Source organism: Narcine bancroftii, chromosome 4, assembly GCF_036971445.1.
Source record: "Narcine bancroftii isolate sNarBan1 chromosome 4, sNarBan1.hap1, whole genome shotgun sequence".
Classification (NCBI taxonomy): domain Eukaryota; kingdom Metazoa; phylum Chordata; class Chondrichthyes; order Torpediniformes; family Narcinidae; genus Narcine; species Narcine bancroftii.
The window spans coordinates 224863763-224883956 of NC_091472.1; the positions used below are offsets into that span (position 1 = coordinate 224863763).

General features: G+C 42.6%; 2 protein-coding genes across 27 annotated transcripts in view; one reads left to right on the forward strand and one right to left on the reverse strand.

The window, feature by feature from the left end:
- Nucleotides 1-20194, forward strand: part of stradb (STE20 related adaptor beta) — a 46733-nt gene that overhangs the window by 20810 nt on the left and 5729 nt on the right. The window contains exons 14-15 of one of the 9 annotated variants that reach the window (XR_011356410.1): nucleotides 563-8808; nucleotides 11714-12142. The exons of 5 other annotated variants lie outside the window; for them this stretch is intronic. Coding sequence is in view for 3 of the 4 variants with exons in the window: in XM_069934124.1 (XP_069790225.1) it covers nucleotides 12559-12668 (110 nt within the window). In the remaining variant the exon portion in view is untranslated. Of the gene's footprint in view, nucleotides 1-562; nucleotides 8809-11444; nucleotides 12143-12558; nucleotides 12797-20194 lie in introns of those variants that run through there. 3 more of the 9 variants (XM_069934124.1, XM_069934126.1, XM_069934127.1) reach the window with 3 other exon arrangements.
- LOC138761643 (cation channel sperm-associated targeting subunit tau-like) overlaps nucleotides 15008-20194 on the reverse strand; it is a 189483-nt gene continuing 184296 nt past the window's right edge. For all 18 annotated transcript variants that reach the window (XM_069934105.1, XM_069934113.1, XM_069934107.1 and 15 more), the window contains 2 exons: nucleotides 17298-17465; nucleotides 15008-15538 (listed from right to left, as the gene is read on the reverse strand). In XM_069934105.1, coding sequence (XP_069790206.1) covers nucleotides 15140-15538; nucleotides 17298-17465 — 567 coding nt within the window. In that variant the 3' untranslated portion in view covers nucleotides 15008-15139. The remainder of the gene's footprint in view (nucleotides 15539-17297; nucleotides 17466-20194) is intronic.

The window sequence follows — 20194 nt, forward strand, 5'->3', positions numbered from 1 at the left end:
TGAATAAAGGCACAACATTTGCCACCTTCTAATCTGTACCTCAGCTACAGATTGGCAGGCTAAAGGATGGATGTCATTGGGAGTTGCATATCCAAGGATACACAGTGTATCGAAAGGATAGACAGGTAAACAGGTTGGGGGAGGGAGGGGGTGTGGTTGTTAATAAATTCCTGATGAATTTTGACAAATCTCCTGGGCCTGATCAGATAGAAGCAAAGACACTGTGGGATGCATGGAGAGGAAATTGCAGGGACCTCGGCTGAGATATGAATTGTCATGACGTTCTCAGAAGATTAGAAGGTGGCAAATGTTGTGGCTTTATTCAAGAAAGGCATTTTATTTCTTGCGCTGCATACATTTAAATACAAAACCTTTTGCTCCTTATGTGTTACATTTGATTCAGTGTCCCTATGACATTGCGAGACATTTTTCCACCCCCCACACCACCCTTTCATGGCTGCAATTTTGCCTGATCAGTCTGTTCTTCCACACAAACACCCTACTAGCTTTCCCTACTTGTGTGCCAACCGCCTCTTCACCTTGGTTCCTACCTCCCTACCAGGATATTTGGTCTCCTTGAAGATCAGAGTGGTCGGCTTTGTATCGAGCCAAAAGAGATGGGGAAGATCTTAAATGTTTTTATTCATCAGTTTTCACTCCGGAAACAGGCACAGAGTTGTGGGAAGTAAGGAATACAAGCAGTGAGGTCATGGACATTATACAGATTAAAGAGGAGGGAGTGCTTGCTGTCTTCAAACAAATAAAGATGTATAAAACCCCAGACCTGTCAAGATATTCCATCAGACCTTGAGGGAGGCTAGTGTAGAAATTACAGGGGGTCTGGCAGAAATATTTAAAATGTCCTTAGCCACAGGGCGAGGTGCTGGAGGATGGGAGGGGAGCTCACGTTGTTCCATTGTTTTAAAAAAGGCTCCAAAAGTAACCCTGGAAATTACAGGTTGGTGAGCCTGACATCAGTAGGAGGTAAATTATTGGAAGGTGTTCTAAGAGATTGGATATACTGGTACAATTATTTGGATAGCCAGAAATTGATTAGGGATAGTCAACATGGCTTTGTGAGTGGTAAGTCATGTTTAACCAATCTTATAGAGGTTTTTGAGGAGGCTACCAGGAAAGCTAATGAAGGATAGGCTGTGGATATTGACTGCATGGACTTTAGTAAGGCCTTTGACAAAATCCCACATGGAAAGTTAGTGATATTAAACTTGGTGATATTAAAATTGAAACTGTTTTGTACAGTAAAGGTTTTCAAAGCTTGCAGAGGCATCTGGGCCAGCTGGAAAAAGGGGCTGAAAAATAGCAGATGGAATTTAATGCAGGTAAGTGTAAAGGACAAACCCAGAAAGGACATACACAGTAAATGGTAGGTCACTGAAGAACGCGGCAGAACAGAGGGATCTGGGAATACAGATACATAATTCCCGGAAAGTGGAGTCACAGGTAGAAAGGGTTGTAAAGAGATCTTGGCATATTGGCCTCATAAATCAAAGTATTGAGTACAGGAGTTGGGATGTTAAGGGATGTTAAGGTAAAGTTGTATATGACGTTGGTGAGGCCAAATTTGGAGTATTGTGTGAAGTTTTGGACACCGAACTGCAGTAAAGATATCAATAAGATAGAAAGAGTGCAGAGAAAATTTACTAGGATATTGCCCGGACATCAGGAACTAAGTTACAGGGAAAGGTTAAACAGGTTAGGACTTTATTCCCTGGAGCGAGGCAGAATGAGGGGAGATTTGATAGAGGTGTTTATAATTAGGAGGGGGATAGACACAGTAAATGTAAATAGTTTTTTTTCCACTGAGGATAAGTGAGATACAAACCAGAGGACATGGGTTAAGAGTGAAGGGGGAAACGTTTAGAGGGAATGTGAGGGGGAACTTCAGAGAGTGGTGGGAGTGTGGAACAAGCTGCCAACTGAGGAGGTGAATGCAGGCTTAATTTTAACATTTAAGAGGAATTTGGACAGATACTTGGATGAGAGAGGTTGGAGGGCAGTGGATGCAGGTCAATGGGACTAGTCAAAAAACAAAAATTGGCACATTCAGGCCGAAGGGGCCTGTTTCTGTGCTGTAGTGTTCTATGATATTGGTTCTCAAGTTCACATGCAACCCATCCCACTTATACAGGTCACCCCTTCCCCAGAAAAGTTTCCAATGATCCAAGAACTTGAAACTCTGCTCCCTGCACCATCTTTTCAGCCACATATTGCCCATGTCCTGCAGCTCCTCACAGTGTTCAACACATTGGTTCCAGAGGGATCCTATTTATTCTTTTGAGCATAACATTTCTCAGGATTATCCATATTGTTATCTGCCAGAGCCATCTTCTGTCCTCTTTTTGCCCTCCTGATTTCCTTTTTAGCTTGCTCTTCAGTTTCCTAAACTTCAAGGTATACACTTGATCCCAGCTGCTTGCACCTACTGGAAGTCTCCTCCTTGCCCTTGAAAAGAGCCTAAATTTTACCTCATCATTCTGGCTTCCCTATATTTGCATGTCTGATCCTTCACTCTAACATGCATGTCCTTGGATTCCTGTCAGCACACTTTTTAAAACCTCTCACTTTGCTAACATTTTCGTCTTCCTTCAAACAACCTGTTTCAATGAACTTGACCCTGTTCTTGTCTTGACCCTTCAAAGTTGGCCTTGCCCCAATTCTGAATTTTTATCTCCTGATCCCACCCTGTCTCTAGAACTATCTTAAGCCTAATAAAACAGTGGTCACTGGTCACCAAAGGCTTATCCGAAAACACTTCATCCATTTGTTCTTTTTATTTCCCAAGCACTGGCCTCTCCCTTTTGGGACCCTCTACATATTGTTGGAGGAAGCTGTCCTGAACACATTTGACAAATTCTACTCTGTCTAAACCTTTTGAAATATGACTTTCCTGGTCAATATTTGTAAGTTAAAATCCCCTTTGATGACAACTTTATTTGACCTGCAGCTATATGTAATATCCTGCCATATTTGTTCCTCTAATTCCCATTGACTATTTGGGGCCAGTACTACTGTATCTGGTGTTCCCTTTGTGGTCTCCTCTACATCAGAGAGACTGGGAGATAACAAAGCACCTTGGCTCTGTCTGCGCAATAGCATAGATCTCCCAGTGGCCACCCATTGCAATTCTCCATCCCATTCCCATGCACTGCCAGACTGAGACCATCCACAAATTAGAGGAACAGCACCTCATCTTCTGACTGGGCACTCTCCAAATAGATGGCATTAACATCAACGTCTCTGGTTGCTCCTCCTTTTCTTCCCCTGTTGCCTTTCCCCCAGCTCTGTCTCTCTCCCCTTTTACCTCTGTCACCTTTCAGAGCCAAAATCAATTCTCGCCTCTCCTCTTGTCATTTCCAATCAATACATTTTGTTTGTCTGGATTCCTCCCCTGCCAATCTTCAGTCTTTATTCTGATGTCATCCCATTCTTTGCTTATTCCTTGAAGGAGGGCTCAGGCCCGAAATGTGGGTAATACAGTGTATCTTTACCTCCTATGGGTGCTGCGAGACCAGCTGAGTTCCTCCAGCATTTCTGCATGTATGTACAGTACGACACTCCTAAAAAGGCAATCATGCTTGTTCCTCAGCTCCATATAAAGCCTCAGTTGCTATTCCCTCTGTAATATCACCTCTGACCACTGCAATGACATCCTCCTTAACCAATACTGCAACAACTCCTCTTTTACCTCTGTTTTTCCTGAAGCACCTGTACTCTGGAATGTTGAGCTGGCTGTCTTGGTCCTCTCTGAACTAGATTTCCTTAATAGCTGCCACCTTCCATTGGTATGCTTATCCATTCCTCAAGTTCACCAGTGTTAGCTGACAAGCTTCTAACATTAAAACAGGTGCAAACTAAACTTTCACCTGCCCACTAAACTTTCTGTTATCACCCTTCACTCCTAACTTCCAGCCCCTTGCCTGCCTCTGTCCTGCATGGGAACCCACCCACCCTGCTAATCTAGTTTAAATCTAGATGTGTAGCATCTGCAAACCTGCTTACAAGATGTTAGTCCCTCTCTGACTCAAGTGAACCTGTTCACACTTGACTGGCCACCTCTTCCCCCCAGAAGAAATTCCAATGATCCAAAAATCTGAATCCCTGTTCCCAAAACCAGCTCCTCAGCCACAAATTCATCTGGTCTATCTTCCTATTTCTGAACTTAAAGCAACATGGCACTAGGAGTAATCCAGAGATCACTACCACTGAGTCCTTGCTTCTCAACCTCTTACCTAACTGCCTGTACTCAGTGTGAAGGACCACATCCCTGACCCAAAGTGTACATCAACCTCAGGCTGTTCACCCTACCTCTTTTTTTGAGTATTTTATTTTCGATTTTTATAGACTCTCAGAATTCAACAAGAAGTTCAATCTTTTCAATCTGTGTGTATAATATAATGTATATTATACACAGAATCTGTGTGTACACCACCCTCTCCCACTCATTGCTACAAATACATTTACATTTACAAATACATTTGAAAAGTTTATCTCAATACCACTCATCGTGGGGCCGACGATCCCCACTAAAACCCAAAAAAGATAAAGAAAGAAATACGCCTCCAAAAAGAGGTAAAAAAATGTAACCCAAAAGAGAAAAGAACCAAAAACCTGAAAGGAAAGGAAAAGCATGTGGTCTGCGCTTGGTCCCTTTTCCGTATTCACACTCCCAGCCGTATTCCATTTTTTTTAAGGGGGGAGAATCCACTACCTTAGGGTTTTCCCAATATCCTTACTCCTCTTCCTTATCCTTTGACACTTGTTTCTTGCCAACTCCTGGTGCAGATGTCCGTGCTTGAAGCAGAACAAGCAAACTAAAAAAGCTTAAACCAACAAATCAAAAAATATATTAAATACCCCCACCCCTCCTCCTGGTTTTTCTTTACCCGGGCACCGATAGCCAAGCTATTGGTGCCAACTCCCCCACTGAGCTTGAAAAGTGCCCCATGCACCCATCTACTGCTTAGAGTTCCCACCCTTAACTTGAGCTCCCCATACTCATTCTTTATTTGAAATATACATTCATCTTTAAACAATAAAATAATGGAAAAAGCTTTCTCCTCCCCCCACCACCGTGGTTATCACAATTACAATATTTACAGTCGCTCTTTCCCCCTTATTTACATTTAATCTTGTGGCAGGATCCTCCCTTGGATCCCTTTAAAATAAACTTTCTTTCCCCTCCCCCTCTTACATATCTTCAGCATTGCTGAGTGAAGGAGGGAAAACTCAATTCCTTTTTGTTAAAGGCTCCTTTTGACTGGGTCAAATTCCTTCCTGTGCCGCAATAGCGCTACACTTATATCCGGATGGAATAATACCTTCTCCCTTTGCCTTCGCTCCCACCACCGCCGCTCGTAAATTCTTCTCTCTTACATGGTAGTGAAGGAGCCTCACCAGGATAGAACATGGTCTTTGATTTGGCCCCTAGCGAGATTATTTCCAATTCCCGCCCCCCCCCCCAAGTATATCTGAGATCCATTTTTTCATGAACTCCACCGTGTCTCTCCCCTCTTTCACCCCCACAATCTTAATATGATTCCTCCTACTGAGGTTTTCTAAGGTATCTACTCCCACTTCCTCACCCTGTCGCTCTTCCACACATCTATTTTGTTTTCCCTCTTATTCAAACTTTCTTCCACCCTCTTGTCTCCTCCGTTTCTGATACCCTATCTGTCAATTTATCCAATCTTTCTTTAATTTCCCCCTGCCCTGCCACCAGTGTCTTCAAAGATATTTGATTTGGCCATTGGCCTCCAGTATTTCTTTTGCAAAAGCATCAAGCCCTCTTCCTCCTTTCTCTGCCTTTCACCTCCGTGTTGTCTTTCTTTTACCCCTCAATCTTCCTCTTCTTCATCCTCTACCTCGCTTTTCGACTCCAAACAGCCCAGCTACGCGACTTTCTGTTGTTGGAGTCCACCAGGCCCAACGCCCAAGGACAGAGCAGCCTTAAGGCAAATCTCTTTTTGTCCCAGCCCACGGGGTCTTTCCCTCCATCACCACTGATGTCACTGTCATCTTGGTGCCGGCCATGCACCCCTGACCTCGAGCCTCTGCTCATGTCATGTCTGACAGTCCTCCCACCACTGTCCTGTGCTCAACAGCTCTCCTGCCGTCTCAGTGGCGGCCCTCACTTAATGCCCCAGGTCAGTCTCTCCCTGGCTGTCCTCACTCACCTCCTCCAGAGAGTTCTTCTCTTGACAGCCAACTCACGGGGGCTTTCTCTCAGCCACCACTGGCATCTCATTGCCGGCTAGGCTCCCTGACCTCAGACCTGCTCTCCTGCCGTTTCGGTCATGGCCCTTTCCTGACGGCGTCCCAGGTCAGTATCTCCCGGGGTGTCCTCGATTACCTCCTCCAACAAGCTGTCTTCCCAATGGGGGCTCCTTCCTTTGGGTGCCAGTGTCATTGTTCTTCATCTCCTCTCTGAGGTGAGTTTTTCTCCATTTTTTTTTTCCAATTTTCTCTGTATTTTTTTTACTTTTCTGTCTATATCCTACCAATTTCTACAGGGTTCTGTCTTTTCTTAATGATCCTCGCTATGGGGAGCTCTCTAAATCCACTACCACTGCCATTCTTTTTCTATCTTCACCCTCTTGAGAATATCCCTGGAACCTGAGAAGCAACACGCAATCCCAGCATTTCATCCATGGAACTTCTATCCGTCCCCGTGGCTGCAGAATCCCCTGCAAGTTCCCACGTCTCCTATTGCCCTGCCTGCTGTAGGCATATCTATCTTCTGAGCCTCAGAACCAGCTACAATGCCACTGACCTGACTGCTGCTGCCATCCCTCCCAACAGTATCTAAAGTGTTGTTCAGGGGAAAGGTCACAGAACTCTGCACATCCTGCTTACTCCCCTTTCCTTCCCTGGTGGTGACCCATCTTACTACTGGCTGCCCCTTGGGTGTGACTTCCTCATGAAAGTCTCATCTAGGATGTTCTCAGCAACTTGGATGATCCTGAGTCCTTGATTGTCAGGAGGTGTAGCTAAGGATTCCTGACTTCCCACATCTGGCAGGAGCAGCATTCCATAGCCATGACTGCCTACTGACTTCTAGGCTTTCAGGTTCTACCTCAGTCTCTGCCTGCTGAAGCCTCTTGAGCCAAAGCTTTAAAGTCCCACTCTAACACTGGGTACGCTACTTGAGCTACTTTTAATTTTTATAGGCTACAGAAGCTTCACACACTCACTTCCTTTAAATCTCCCACCTCCACTAGCAATCGTGTCTCCTATTGGCTGCAATGAACCACATACATAGTATTTTCTTCACATGGGAACCATTCTTCTCCATGAAGCAGTTTAGCACCATTGTGGTGTTAGAGGGTTATAACCAATTTGAACTTCAAGCTTGCTCTAGTTTGGGCTAAGGCAGGAGAATTAGTATTCAAACAAAAATGTGAACAGAGAGAAACAAGGATGTGCTTGATTCATTGTTTAGGGAACAATGGTCGGGAGGCAGCAGGGAACCATTGTAATGAAATATTTAACTCCTTTCAATATGACATTATGAAGTTCCCATCTTGTCATTCTCCCAAAAGATCGAGGTTCAGATGTAATTTCTACTTTGTTCAATCAGACCCAAACACTAAACATCCAGACTCACAATCTTGACACTAAATTTTACCAATTCCCTTAACTTGGTGATGTGTTTTTCCACTGATTCTAGAACTGTATTTTGGAGTCTGAATAAGTGTAGTATTTTAAGATCTCCACAAACAGCATATTTGATACAATAGCACAGGCCCAGGCTCATTCTTGGTGACAATCTAATCTTTGATGGTAACTCTCACTACTAATTAGTTCTGAGGATCTTGGGTTTCACCTCTGTTTGACTCTACAGATGTTGCCTTCCCCACCTTTTAAGTATTTCTAGCACACTGTGATTTTAGTTTTCCCACATCTGCAAATTTTCCTTGGTACCATAATGCGAAAAGTAGAAGGAGATTATGGAAACCAACAAAAATAAGGGGTTTTGATGATGGGGACAGAACTCTGTGATCATCCACAATGAATCTGAGAAGGAGACAACTAAAAGGGGCATTTTCTTATAAGAAGTTAGATTTGGAGATCTTTAGCAGGAAAGGAATTTAGCAATCCACATGTATCAAACATAAATATATTATACCATCACAATATTTGCCTTTATCAGGGGCTGGAGTTCAAATGTACACCAATTAGAAGAGAGTTCACTTTTGAGCTCTGGCCTTCATTACACCTTGGGATGGGTACACTGCCAATTCATTACAATATTACCAGGTTAGGAGTGTTAACCTGAGAACAAATTCCATGTGCTTGGGTTGAATTAGCTAGATCAATTGAGATATTTAAGAATGTTATAATGGATATTGCACATGTTCCTCTATAGTCTTGCTACTATAATTTTTTTAGGCAGCTGTCAAAGGAGCACACCTACTTGCAATTTTTTGGGGGTTAAAAATAAAAGCAATGCACTGTTACAGATCATATAAATGTATATATAATTGAACCAGCCACTTGATGCCTCAATTCACTTAATGGTCATTCATTTTGGTTCACCTTTTGTAAATAATCTGTGATGCATATTTTTTCTAATGGAATATTCTGTCTGCTGTGTATGGAAATATCTTTAATTTTTAAAGTCTGATGGAAGCTGTCAGATTTTTTTTGTTTTCCCAGTGATATCAAAACTTGAACAGAAAGATATTTTCAAAGTAATTCCATTTAGTTCTGTTTGTTGAAGAAGTTTGAGCTATTTTCCATTGGAAATTATGAGCTCTTGTGTCAACAGACTCCCAAAAATCAGTACAGGTATTATTTATTACCATTTTGTTCAATGGCATTTAAACTCAAAATATTACACTAAATGTAACCTGTTCCCTTAACTGGTACCTGGTATGAGACTTGTTTTATTGATGTCAAAGATATGATTGAGAATGTATGAACAGCAGGATTTTGTCACAAAGCTGAACTGTTAACTCATCATCCTGGTTCCAATACCTCTATATTGGGTAAATGGAGAGGAGAGAATGAATTTAATGAATTTTGCACCTTTACCAAAGATTTTCTTTTACCTTAATTTTAAAAATATCTCCTTGCAACCATCAGAGGGTGTGCCAATTCTGGGGATGAGAGATGGTTTTGGTAATGCTAGGTGATGTGATCAAAACTGTATCTTTTCTAATCTGCTCACTTAGCATCCAGGCCCTTATTCTGAGCAAAGGATTGTGATTGCACAGATGGAGGAGAGTGGATTGGTGTGTTTTTAAAGTTTGTTACAATACCATTAAATGGAGCCAAAATTTAGACCCTTTACTGAACCCCAAATAAGCATGAGCACCTCTGACTTGCTTTCATTATTCCACCTTGCTGTGAGTTTCCAGTGCAATTCAGCTCTGAAGTTTTTCCCTTCTGCAAAAGGTCAGAATTCACAATGGAACAGTATTTTGTATCCTAACCAAAACCAACCAATTCATTTATCTTCTTCACAAATGTTGTTAAAGTGGCCCTGACTCCATCTCATTCCATGCTTACGGAAAGAAACAAACTGCTGGAGGAACTCAGCAGAACAGGTAGCGTCCGTGGACGGAAAAGAATAGTAGACACTTTGGGTCAAGACCCGAAATCAGGGTCAGGAAAATACGTTGCCCATTGCTCTAGTTCCACAGATGCTGCCTGACCTACTGATGCTTCTGCAGCCTTTTGTGACTCTGGCTATGCTTTCAGGTCACACTCCCACGCTCACGTGTCTGTCTGAAAAAAAAGTGGTTTCCATGGTTCAGCTAATAATAGAGAATGCCTGAGAGACAATACCTTATTTGGACTTCCTCCCCAGCATTACTTCCAATCAGTGGTAAAATCACCATCTGTGCTGAAAGATAAATAATTTGTCACACTTTTAAAAAACATGAGACACATACAATGTACCTACCTTTGTGTGACTTCCAGCCACCAGAAAGATACCTAAATAAGAGCCACTGTTTATGACATCTTGAAATGAGGAAGATGATGGTTTGGCCCTGCCTCAGCAAAGATTGGTTCACCTCAATGATAAACAGTTCCTAAAACAATAATGTGTCTATCAAATTAAACAGATGTACGATAAATTACTTGGTCCTTGAATTGCCTTTGAACCGTAACCACATTGTATATAAACAATTCCTTCCAGAATCTAGAGTAGCAGCCAGGTTGGTGGGTAATGTAGTCGGGAGACAGGAGATTGTAGAGGCTATAATTTCAAGCAAATGTAAAAAAACTGTTGGCAGAATTCAGCAGGGCCGGCAGCATCTACGGAGACATGGGTATAGACGATTGAAAGCCTGCGACTGCGACAGGGCTGAGGAGGAGGAAGGGAGCGATAAGCCAGTACAAAAAGAGGTTAGGGGGCTGACAGGTGATAGGTTGAACTAGGTCTGGAGAGAGATGATGGCCAGATAAACCTTGGAGAGGAATTAAACAAGGTGACAATGATGGCAGGGGGTGGGGGGAGTAGGGGTGGAGGGAGAGAGAAAGAAACACGGAGTGTATGTTACCTGAAATTGGGGAAATCTCAGTGTTGATTCCATTGATTTGACTGCTACCCAGGCAGAATCTGAGGTGGTGATACTTTAGTCCTCACCTTGACGGTTGAGAGTGCTGACAACACGGTGGAAGTTGTCAAATGGTAGAGGTGTTCCCATGGGAGTCCTCCAACTCAATTGGCCCAACATTCCCTCCTCACCTGGTTTTTCCCATCTCCTGCTTCCTCTCACCTCTGTATTCTGGCCAACTGTTCTCCACATTGGTGCATGGTCACCACCCGAAAGGTCACCCATCTCCACCTCTGCAGGTTCATTTTGATTCATTGAGTTCGTCCAGCATTTTGGTTTTTACTGATATAGTACAGTTGTCAAAATCTTACAAGGAAAACTGAAAATGTTCAAGGTAGGTCAAAATTTAACACCACTGTAATGATCATTTCTGGTACTGAGATTACAAATTATTTAATAATTGGCTTCCATTGAGCGAATATCAACTGACTGAACACTTTTAGCAAGCCAGCAACCCGGGTTCAAATCCAGGGTTTCTCGAAGGAATTTGTACCTTCTCCCTGTGTCTGCATGGGTTTCCTCAGTTTCCTCCCACCCTCCAAAACATACTGGGGTTGTAGGTTAATTGGGGTATTTGGGCAACACAGGCTCATGGGCCAGATGGCCCTATTACCGTGTAGTATATCTAAATTTTTTTTAAATTACACAGGAGGAACTGAATAAAGAATTGAATATATTCTTCCATGAGGGATAAATTTTACATTTTACTGTTAAATATAATGGATGCCAAATACTTAAATTCACATTTAAACATTGCAATTCCAAGAACAGTTCTACATTCAGAAGAAAATCTGAGCCTTCCAAGCAGCGAGAACACTTCATTTGATCTTGACACACACTTGCTCTGATCTTTTCCAGCTCTATAAATCTCAGTGATTGGACTGCTGCACAGTCGCTTTTTGGTCACCCTCACTGGCTTGGGGTGGAATTCCACGAACACCCCGTGACCTCTTGCTAGCTTTAAGATGCTCTTCCTTGATCAAGCTATTTGTCTTTTGCATCTTGTGTCACTCTGAATTGGTTTTATTTCAGAGCACCTTGAGATATTTTTGCTATGTTATTCTGAGCTATCCAAATGGCAATTGGTGCTGTTGTAAATGATTCATGGTGCAATTCTCTCACCTCAGACTAGTCTGCCTGCCGGAAAATCAAAATCTTCACAAAGATATTTGCAAACATGAAAGGACTGGATAAGGGGAGAAATCGTACACAGCTGTTGAAATCAGTATTGATGCTGAATAAGGAATGCCTAATAACTGAATTACCAGTGTTTTTGGAGACCCTGTCCTACTACCCCTTTGAAAGTATTTTTGTAGAATTTCAGAGTTTATTTCAAAACTGCTAAACTGAGAGAAACACAATGTTATTCTGTACAAGAATCTTGAACATTTTGCTGTGGTAACACAGGCATCCTTTTCGGAAGGATCAACACACATAGTCAATTATTGAACTTTTCTATAAATCACTTTTTGCCACATAGGTATTACTGTTAGCACAATGTATAATTTCTTGTATAAAAACAATTAAAAAAAAAAAACCTGCAGCATGTTTCTAAACCTGTGTGGTCTTGTGAGTTTTCCTACTAGACCAGCTATGTCTCAGACATCCACCTATTATGCACGTACAGACATTTGATATTGAGGCCACATATTGGCATACCTGTTTCACCAGTGGAATGGGTTTTGCAGTGACAGGAAGAGATGGCTTGTATGCATTTCACATACAACTTTATCTCATGTGTAGAAGTGGCCATCCCCTTCATTTAAAATAGGACCCAGACCTTGAAGACAATCCAGGCATTTGAAAGTTGTTTCATATTTTTAAAATTTTAAACTATTTGACGCGTTTTTAAATTCATCTGAAACTAAAAATAGAAACAGTTGGTGGTATCCATTGAGGTGCAGAAAATTGAGGGGGGAAATCTCAGGACAATGACACCGGAGGACCAATGTGTTACTTGCTTTGTTTCCAGGATGCCTATCAGATTTGGCGGGCAGTGAGTGGTCCAAGTACAAGACCACCCAGCCCAGTTTTGGCCCGGGAGAGAAAGAGGAGCATCTCCATTTTTCTACATTAACCTGAATGCTAAAAAGAACAGGACAAAGTGAATGGTTTGAATTGAGTATATTTATCCAAAAAGCACAACACTATGGGGCAAAGGGCCTACTGTAATGTTCTGTAAGTGTAAAGGTCATCACTTTTTAAATTTACTATATTCAGTTTTTAAGGCTAATTTATGGTACTGACAAAAATAGTTTGTTCTGCTTTGTGTGACTTCTAATTCAGAGATTGTGTTTAGCAGCCATTCTCAACAGGGGCCATGGCACATTTAAAGGGAGCCATAGAGTGAAATCATAAATTTTTAAAAACATTTTTATGTAGCATCGAATCCACGCTGCTGAAGATCAAATTGCGCTGGGTAGGTCACGTCTCCAGAATGGAGGACCATCGCCTTCCCAAGATCGTGTTATATGGCGAGCTCTCCACTGGCCACCGAGACAGATGTGCACCAAAGAAGAGGTACAAGGACTGCCTAAAGAAATCTCTTGGTGCCTGCCACATTGACCACCGCCAGTGGGCTGATTTCGCCTCAAACCGTGCATCTTGGTGCCTCACAGTTCGGCGGGCAGCAACCTCCTTTGAAGAAGACCGCAGAGCTCACCTCACTGTCAAAAGACAAAGGAGGAAAAACCCAACACCCAAACCCAACCAACCAATTTTCCCTTGCAACTGCTGCAACCGTGTCTCCCTGTCCCGCATCGGACTTGTCAGCCACAAACGAGCGTGCAGCTGACGTGGACTTTACCCCTCCATAAATCTTCGTCCACGAAGCCAAGCCAAAGAAAGAAGAAGGACTGAAGTACGGAAGAAATCAATTTGACTGCTTCACAAGGAAGGGAGCCTATTAATTTTGAGCAGAGTCCTAAGGGGTCCATAGCCCAAAGGCTGGTCTAGAGTGATAATCCAGAGTTCCAGTGTAAATTCCACACACTTTACAAAGTTGGCATGGTTTGTGTTGGTGTCTTTCATAACCTTGGGATCTTCCGGAGATCTCAACCAAAGGAACACCCTGAGAAGCTTCACAGCATTTGGAATACAGCAAGCAATTTGTAAACAATTTGTGCATTATAGTTGCATCCTTCAGCAAACCAGTAGCAGTCTTGGAAACATGTTATTTGGCAAAGGCATAACAATTAGCTAAGAACTCTGCTGATCTTTGAGTTATGCCTCAATCCTTTGTGGCCACAAGGGGGCAGAAAGAGTCCAAATGTGTACTTCAGGATGCCACCTTGCATTGCTTGAACTGTCTGAAAAGCACATCTCTGTAGTGGGATATGTACCCTTGATTCTGGAATACTTACCGAGCCAAAGATGACATGTTTTGGCATTTGTGCGAGATGATGCAGGAAGCTGCCCTCATTGTATGTTGGTCTTTGAAGATAGAGTTGGTATTTATCAAGCGCAGTGCAGCTTTTTATAGCTATGAGAACTCATTCAGTTCCCCTTTCTACTGCAACCCATGGCCTTCTCATGCATCTTTTAAATTGGTCAGAACACACCCAACCCCAACCAACCAATTTTCCCCTGCAGCCGCTGCAACCGTGTCTGCCTGTCCTGCATCGGACTTGTCAGCCACAAACGAGCCTGCAGCTGACGTGGACTTTTACCCCCTCCATAAATCTTCGTCCGCGAAGCCAAGCCAAAGAAGAAAAGAATTGAAGCCAAATATACTTTCAATTTAAAAAGGTGGTGGATATGAGAGTTTGTAAACCCTCCTTGGATGTTGAGCATGCAGATACATAATGGCAAAAAAAGTTAATCTTATGACATAAGACTTCAATAGAAATTGCAAGAGTATAAAAAGTGCATGACCAAAATTATAAAGAGAAAATTAGGAAGGCAAAGTGTGGTGCATGACAAAATAATGCAGGCAAAATCAAAGAATAAGGTTATAAATATGTAAAGAGTGAATATAAGGAAGTAAAGGGTGATAAAAGTGTGGAGGAGATGGCGTAGTGCAACCTTCACAAGAGGACACAATTCACCTGCACTGTGGAATATGCAAACTCAGCAGGTTACATAGCATCCATAGGAAGACCAGTAACCAATGTTACTGGCCTGGGTCCTTCGTCTCATATAAGCCCTTCCTTGTTTACCTCCACCAAATATGGTAGGAGAATGGAGACCACCAGAATCTGTAATAATGGATAAACTACCTGGCTTAGCTAAATGTTGTTCTGAGCAACCAAACCAATAGGTAACTAAAGTAGATGGGTATGTGATTGAGCAAACTTAATCAGCACACAAACTGAGCTGCTAATAGTTGAACTATTCTGTTAGGCAAGCAGTGTAGATCTTAGCAGTCAAATCTAAAGGTAGCTTACTGGAATCTTACTTTAAAATTTAGTTTGCATTCAAGATTAAAATTCAAGTTGCCCCTAAATTTGGGAGATTTATTCAGAGCAAACAAGAAACATTACATCAAAGAACATGACTATGTCAAGAAATTAAAAGTGCTTCAACATGGGAAGATGTACCCTCTACTTTGCAGGCTAATTTTCTGGTGGTCTCTTGCAATGGCCCATCTTGGGGATTGTTTCTCCCTCATCAACCTGCTGAACATCTTGCCTGCTAGTTGCTGTGCGGGTTAGTGGCAGGTCAACATTCTCTGCATTAGCCATAGGAAGTACACTTTGAATGGTCTCCTGGCAGTCCTGCCTCTCCAGAGGGTCTTCGGCCTTTCGAACATACCGGCATGTGGGTCGCACGCGGGGTTCAGCCCTAGTAGATCCTGACCTGGTTTTGGCCTGTTTCACAGTGACTGCTCTGTCTTGTTCTAAGACGTATTTATGTGTTCTGAAGGCAAGGATTCCTCTCTTTCGGTCTGCCACCACTACTTCAGGAAATAAAATTTCTTTTTTACATCTTTCAGTAGTTGATGGATGATGTTTCTGCATTTCAAAATAAAAACAATAAAACTATTAGCTATGGTCCCCTTTGGATGCCTTCTCTGCATAAGAAGCTAAGCAGTATATGACTGTTGGCTTTCTCTAATTTAAAGTCATTTTTTTATAAATATTGCTAATGAGGAAATATTTCTGAAAAGGGATACAGCATCTGTTTATTTTATCCCGTTCCCCATCCCAGACACTTTTTGCCAGATTTATGTTAAGAAAAGTACCGTTTTGTTATATTTGACAGAAGGATCAAAACAGGGCAGCTAAATGTGCAAGAACCATCATTTGTGGGGCAATCTCATCAGGTCAAGCAGCATCTGTGGAGGTGGGGGGCCGAGGAATTGTTGACAACCTAGGTCAAAGCATTTAATCAACTCTGATGGAGAGGGGAGATAGCCAGTGTAGGGAAGGGTGAGCAAAGGGACCAGTTGGGGATGGGTGACCCATAGAGGAGTGAGATGGGTGAATTGGGGATGGGTGACCCAGAGAGGAGTGAGATTGGCCAGTTTAGACTTGGTGACCCAGAGGGGTGTGCGATGGGCCAATCATGGATGGGTGACCCAGAGAGGAGAAATATTGGCCAGTTTAGACTTGGTGACCCAGAGAGGGGTGTGACAGGGGCCAATTATGGATGGGTGACCCAGAGAGAGGTGAGATTAGCCAATTAGGGATGGGTGACCCAGAGAGAGGTGAGATTGGCCAATTGGGGATGGGTGACCCAGAGAGGAGTGAGATGGGCCAGTTGTGGATGGGTAACCCAGAGAGGAGTGATACTGGCCAATTTGGACTGAGTGACCCAGAGGGGTGTGCGATGGGCCAATCATAGATGGGTGACCCAGAGAGGAGAAATATTGGCCAGTTTAGACTTGGTGACCCAGAGAGGGGTGTGACAGGGGCCAATTCAGGATGGGTGACCCAGAGAGGAGTCTGCATTCCATCTGTTGTCTTGTGTTACTCAACATAGGTAATCTGATCTGTTACAGACCAAGCAAATAGCCCCTCTTTGTAGTTACTAGCTGACTTCTCCCAGTGAAATTTGTCAGGCTGGAGAAAGCTATCAAACTGGTGGAAAGATTCTATGGTTTAAAACTAGATCTGTTGGTACATTCAGCTGAAATGGACTTGGGCTTACATTTAATTCTCATTGAAGTCTGTGACATGCATATGTTTTCCTCATATACAAAACTGTTTCAATGTGTTTAACTTGCATACCATTCAGCAGAATCATGAGGAGTCTGGAGAAATCCCTGTGAAGTAACAGTAAGCTTCTGCCCTAAGCGTTTCATACATTAGTGGTCAAGTTCATCTTGAACCTGTCATGACAAGATTTGGCATCTCGATAAAGAGTCATACAGACCTTCGGCCAAACTTGCCCACACCAACCAAAATGTCTCACCCACACGAGTTCTGTCCCTATCCCTCTAACCCATCCTCTTCATATATTTGTCCAATGTATTTCTTAAATGTTACAATAGTACCTGCCACAACAACCTCCTCCAGCAGCCTATTCCACACACCCATCACTGTGCAAAAAAAAACCTCCCAGGTTCCTGTCAAATCTCCCCCCACCCACTGTTCCCTCATGTGCTCTGGTAACTGGTTCCCCTACTCGGGGCAAAAGGCTCGGAACTCACCCAATCCATTTCTTTTATGAGTATAACAGCAAAAAGTTCTAGAATTGGCTTGATTCAGTTTGCTGGTTTTATATCAGCATGCCTTCGATTTCTTATCTGTACTGCAATGAACAGGTCACCTGCACTCCTGCATGTCTTTGCTCCATTTCCACTTCTTTCATTGCTGAGACTATCATGGTTGCAAAAACATTGTCCTCTTGCTGAGCCTGATTAAGAGTCTCAGCTTGATTACAGTTGGAATGTGGTAGTATTCCGACCCCTTGAGCTTCCGATCGATATGGATGTGTCTTTTTACAATCAGAAAATCAATCATTAAATATTGAATGCAACAAGATCAATCTCAGACACTTAAATATTAGCAATCAAAGGGATAATCAAATACAGTATTTAATAGCCTAATTATACAATAAGAGAAGGGTTCAGAAGGATATGACCATATGAGCGTAAATGGGGTGACCTCAGAATGGTCTGCATGGACTGAAGGGCCTGGACAAATTTCCTTAAATCTCTGCGACTTTAAAGCAACTGGCGACAAAGCTTCAGGAATGATAGCAAAGCAACCATTTAACACAAAGGTCAGTTCCAGCACTCCAAACTGCTATTCAGCATGAGATCAGTAAACTAGGTTGGACATCAAGCCTGGCATTTCCTGCTCTGTATGACTCTCACCAGTAGATTCTGGTGTCAGTTTAGGTAGAGAAGAATTGTTGCATTATCTCCAGTTTCTTTTCAACAAGTTTACTTTTTTTTAAAAATCGGCCATAAAAGATTTACATTAGTCGTAAACCACATACACACTCTTTATAATTTCATTTTATTAGAAATGAGCCCCATTGCTTTTTATTTTGTAATTTGAATACCTTCTGTACTTGTTTCAGTACTGATAGCATTTGTACATCCCTAACACAGATTGCATAAATTTGGGATTAGCATTGATAGACAACAGAGACACAATGGGCTGAAAGGCCTATTTCTGAGCCACAAGGCTCTATGGTTCCTTTGCCCCACAACTTCATTTATACTCGTGTAGTGTATATGCATGCACTAACTTGGTTCATAATTGTCTTGTGTGTGTAGATGTTATAGTCCTGTAACTCAGAATAAATTATACAGTAAAATCCATGGTATCCGGCACCTACAAAGATTGCGGATGCCGGATATGAGAATTTTCCGGTCGCCTGAGACACACTCTTACAATGTCTAACTAATGCACCTGCATTAAGAATAAACAGTTGAAAAGACAAAAGACAGTGTAAAGCAATTTGAAAATAAATCAGTATTGAAGTCCTTAATTATGTAAAGTTCACTTTAATCAGGTAATTCCTGTAATTTACAAAATTTATATTGGAACCCCGGCCGCCGGTGCTGTAACAGTGTTGCACTAATCGCTGCAATAACTGTGCTGTTGTGGCAGCATGCCATTAGGCAGGCAAACTGGCCTCGCTTGTAACACACACGGTGGGGCAGCCGGCCAAAATGGCGCCGTCAGGGGTTTCCCCTTCGACCTCAGCACCGGGCTCAGAAGCCTGCGCTTGGGGACCCACATGACGCCCTGGTGACGTTCCACTTGCCAATCAGATCTCCTCACTGAGCTCAACCCATCTGGTTATGTGTTATTTCAGTTGGCAGTGTAGCTGCCGCTACATTGTCATCATAATTAACCTCCTCCCTCAAGTTTACAAATAAAGCCTTACTAGTAAACTTAATAATATACTAATAAAGACTTTTACTAGTGAGGGATAGGGAGTCATTTTTGGAGATTCGTCCCAGCGGGCCCTGCCATTTTATTCAAACACAACTTTATTGAAATTTTATTCAAACACGTGCTACGAATGGGACAAGACCAGGGCAATCCACTGGCTGAATATTTGCTCCCATCTTCACCAAGGGTCGTGCATTGCTTTGGTGAACATTTACTTTTGCAATTTTAAACTTTAATTTTTTATTTATTCCTACTTATTTCAATTTATTTATTCATTTATTTCCTTGATTTTTTTGCCAGTTGCTTGAATTTCAAATATAGGGGATTTTACTGTATTTCTAAGCACTGCATCAAGTAAACATGGAAAATGACCTAGTCGATAGGCTGGGAGAAGGTTTATTAGAATTGGACGGATACAATAGGTTGAGGTGGATATGGGCCAAACACAGGCAGGTGTGTGGGACACTTTTCTCAGCATGGGCAAGTTGGGCCAAAGGGCCTCTTTCCATGCTGTGTGACTTTAATAACAAGTTACAACACAGGAGGCCATTCAGCCTTGAGTCTGTGCAGGTCTCAGAACAACCCAGCAGTCTATAGGTTTGACTTACTTCCTCGATACCTCGTCTCTCATATCAATTCTCCTCACTCTCCCAATTCTCTCTCCATCCACCTGGTGCAGTGGCACAGCAGTGAATAACTTTCCAGTGTGCATGTCTTTGGGACGAGGGAGGAAGATGGAGCACCTGGGGGGAACCCTGCAGGCACAGAGAGAATGGGAAATTTCCTTCAGAGGTCGGGATCAAACCCGGGTTTCCAGGGCTATGAAATAGCGGCTGTCCGTTACACCATGGGGATGCAATTTTCTTCCAAATCATTGATTCCCTGCACCTTTCCCCCCCCTCAAATATCTGCAACAAATATAGTTACATCATTGCCAATGATGTGGCATGGTGTTGTAACCGACAGAGCTATTCTCTCACTATCCAGGGCCTGAAAGGGTTGGACCAAACAAAAGTGTCATAATTCTGAGAATTACAAAAGACCAAACAGTACAAATAAACCTGAATCCATTACAATCTCTGCCTGTGATGCATGGTCCAACACTTTCAGACCTTCTCCAGACCTGATGGGACATTAGACTCTTTAAATGTTCTGTCTACATCTTCTGGGCTCTGTGGAGGGAAAGGAAGCACAGTAAAATAAGTTAAACAAGAAAGTCTGCAGTTGCTGTGATTGCAGTTGTGGTGCGCTGTTAGCCAGAATCAGACACACACAAGGTAAAGACTGTACAACAGGCTTTAATCCACAAAGACT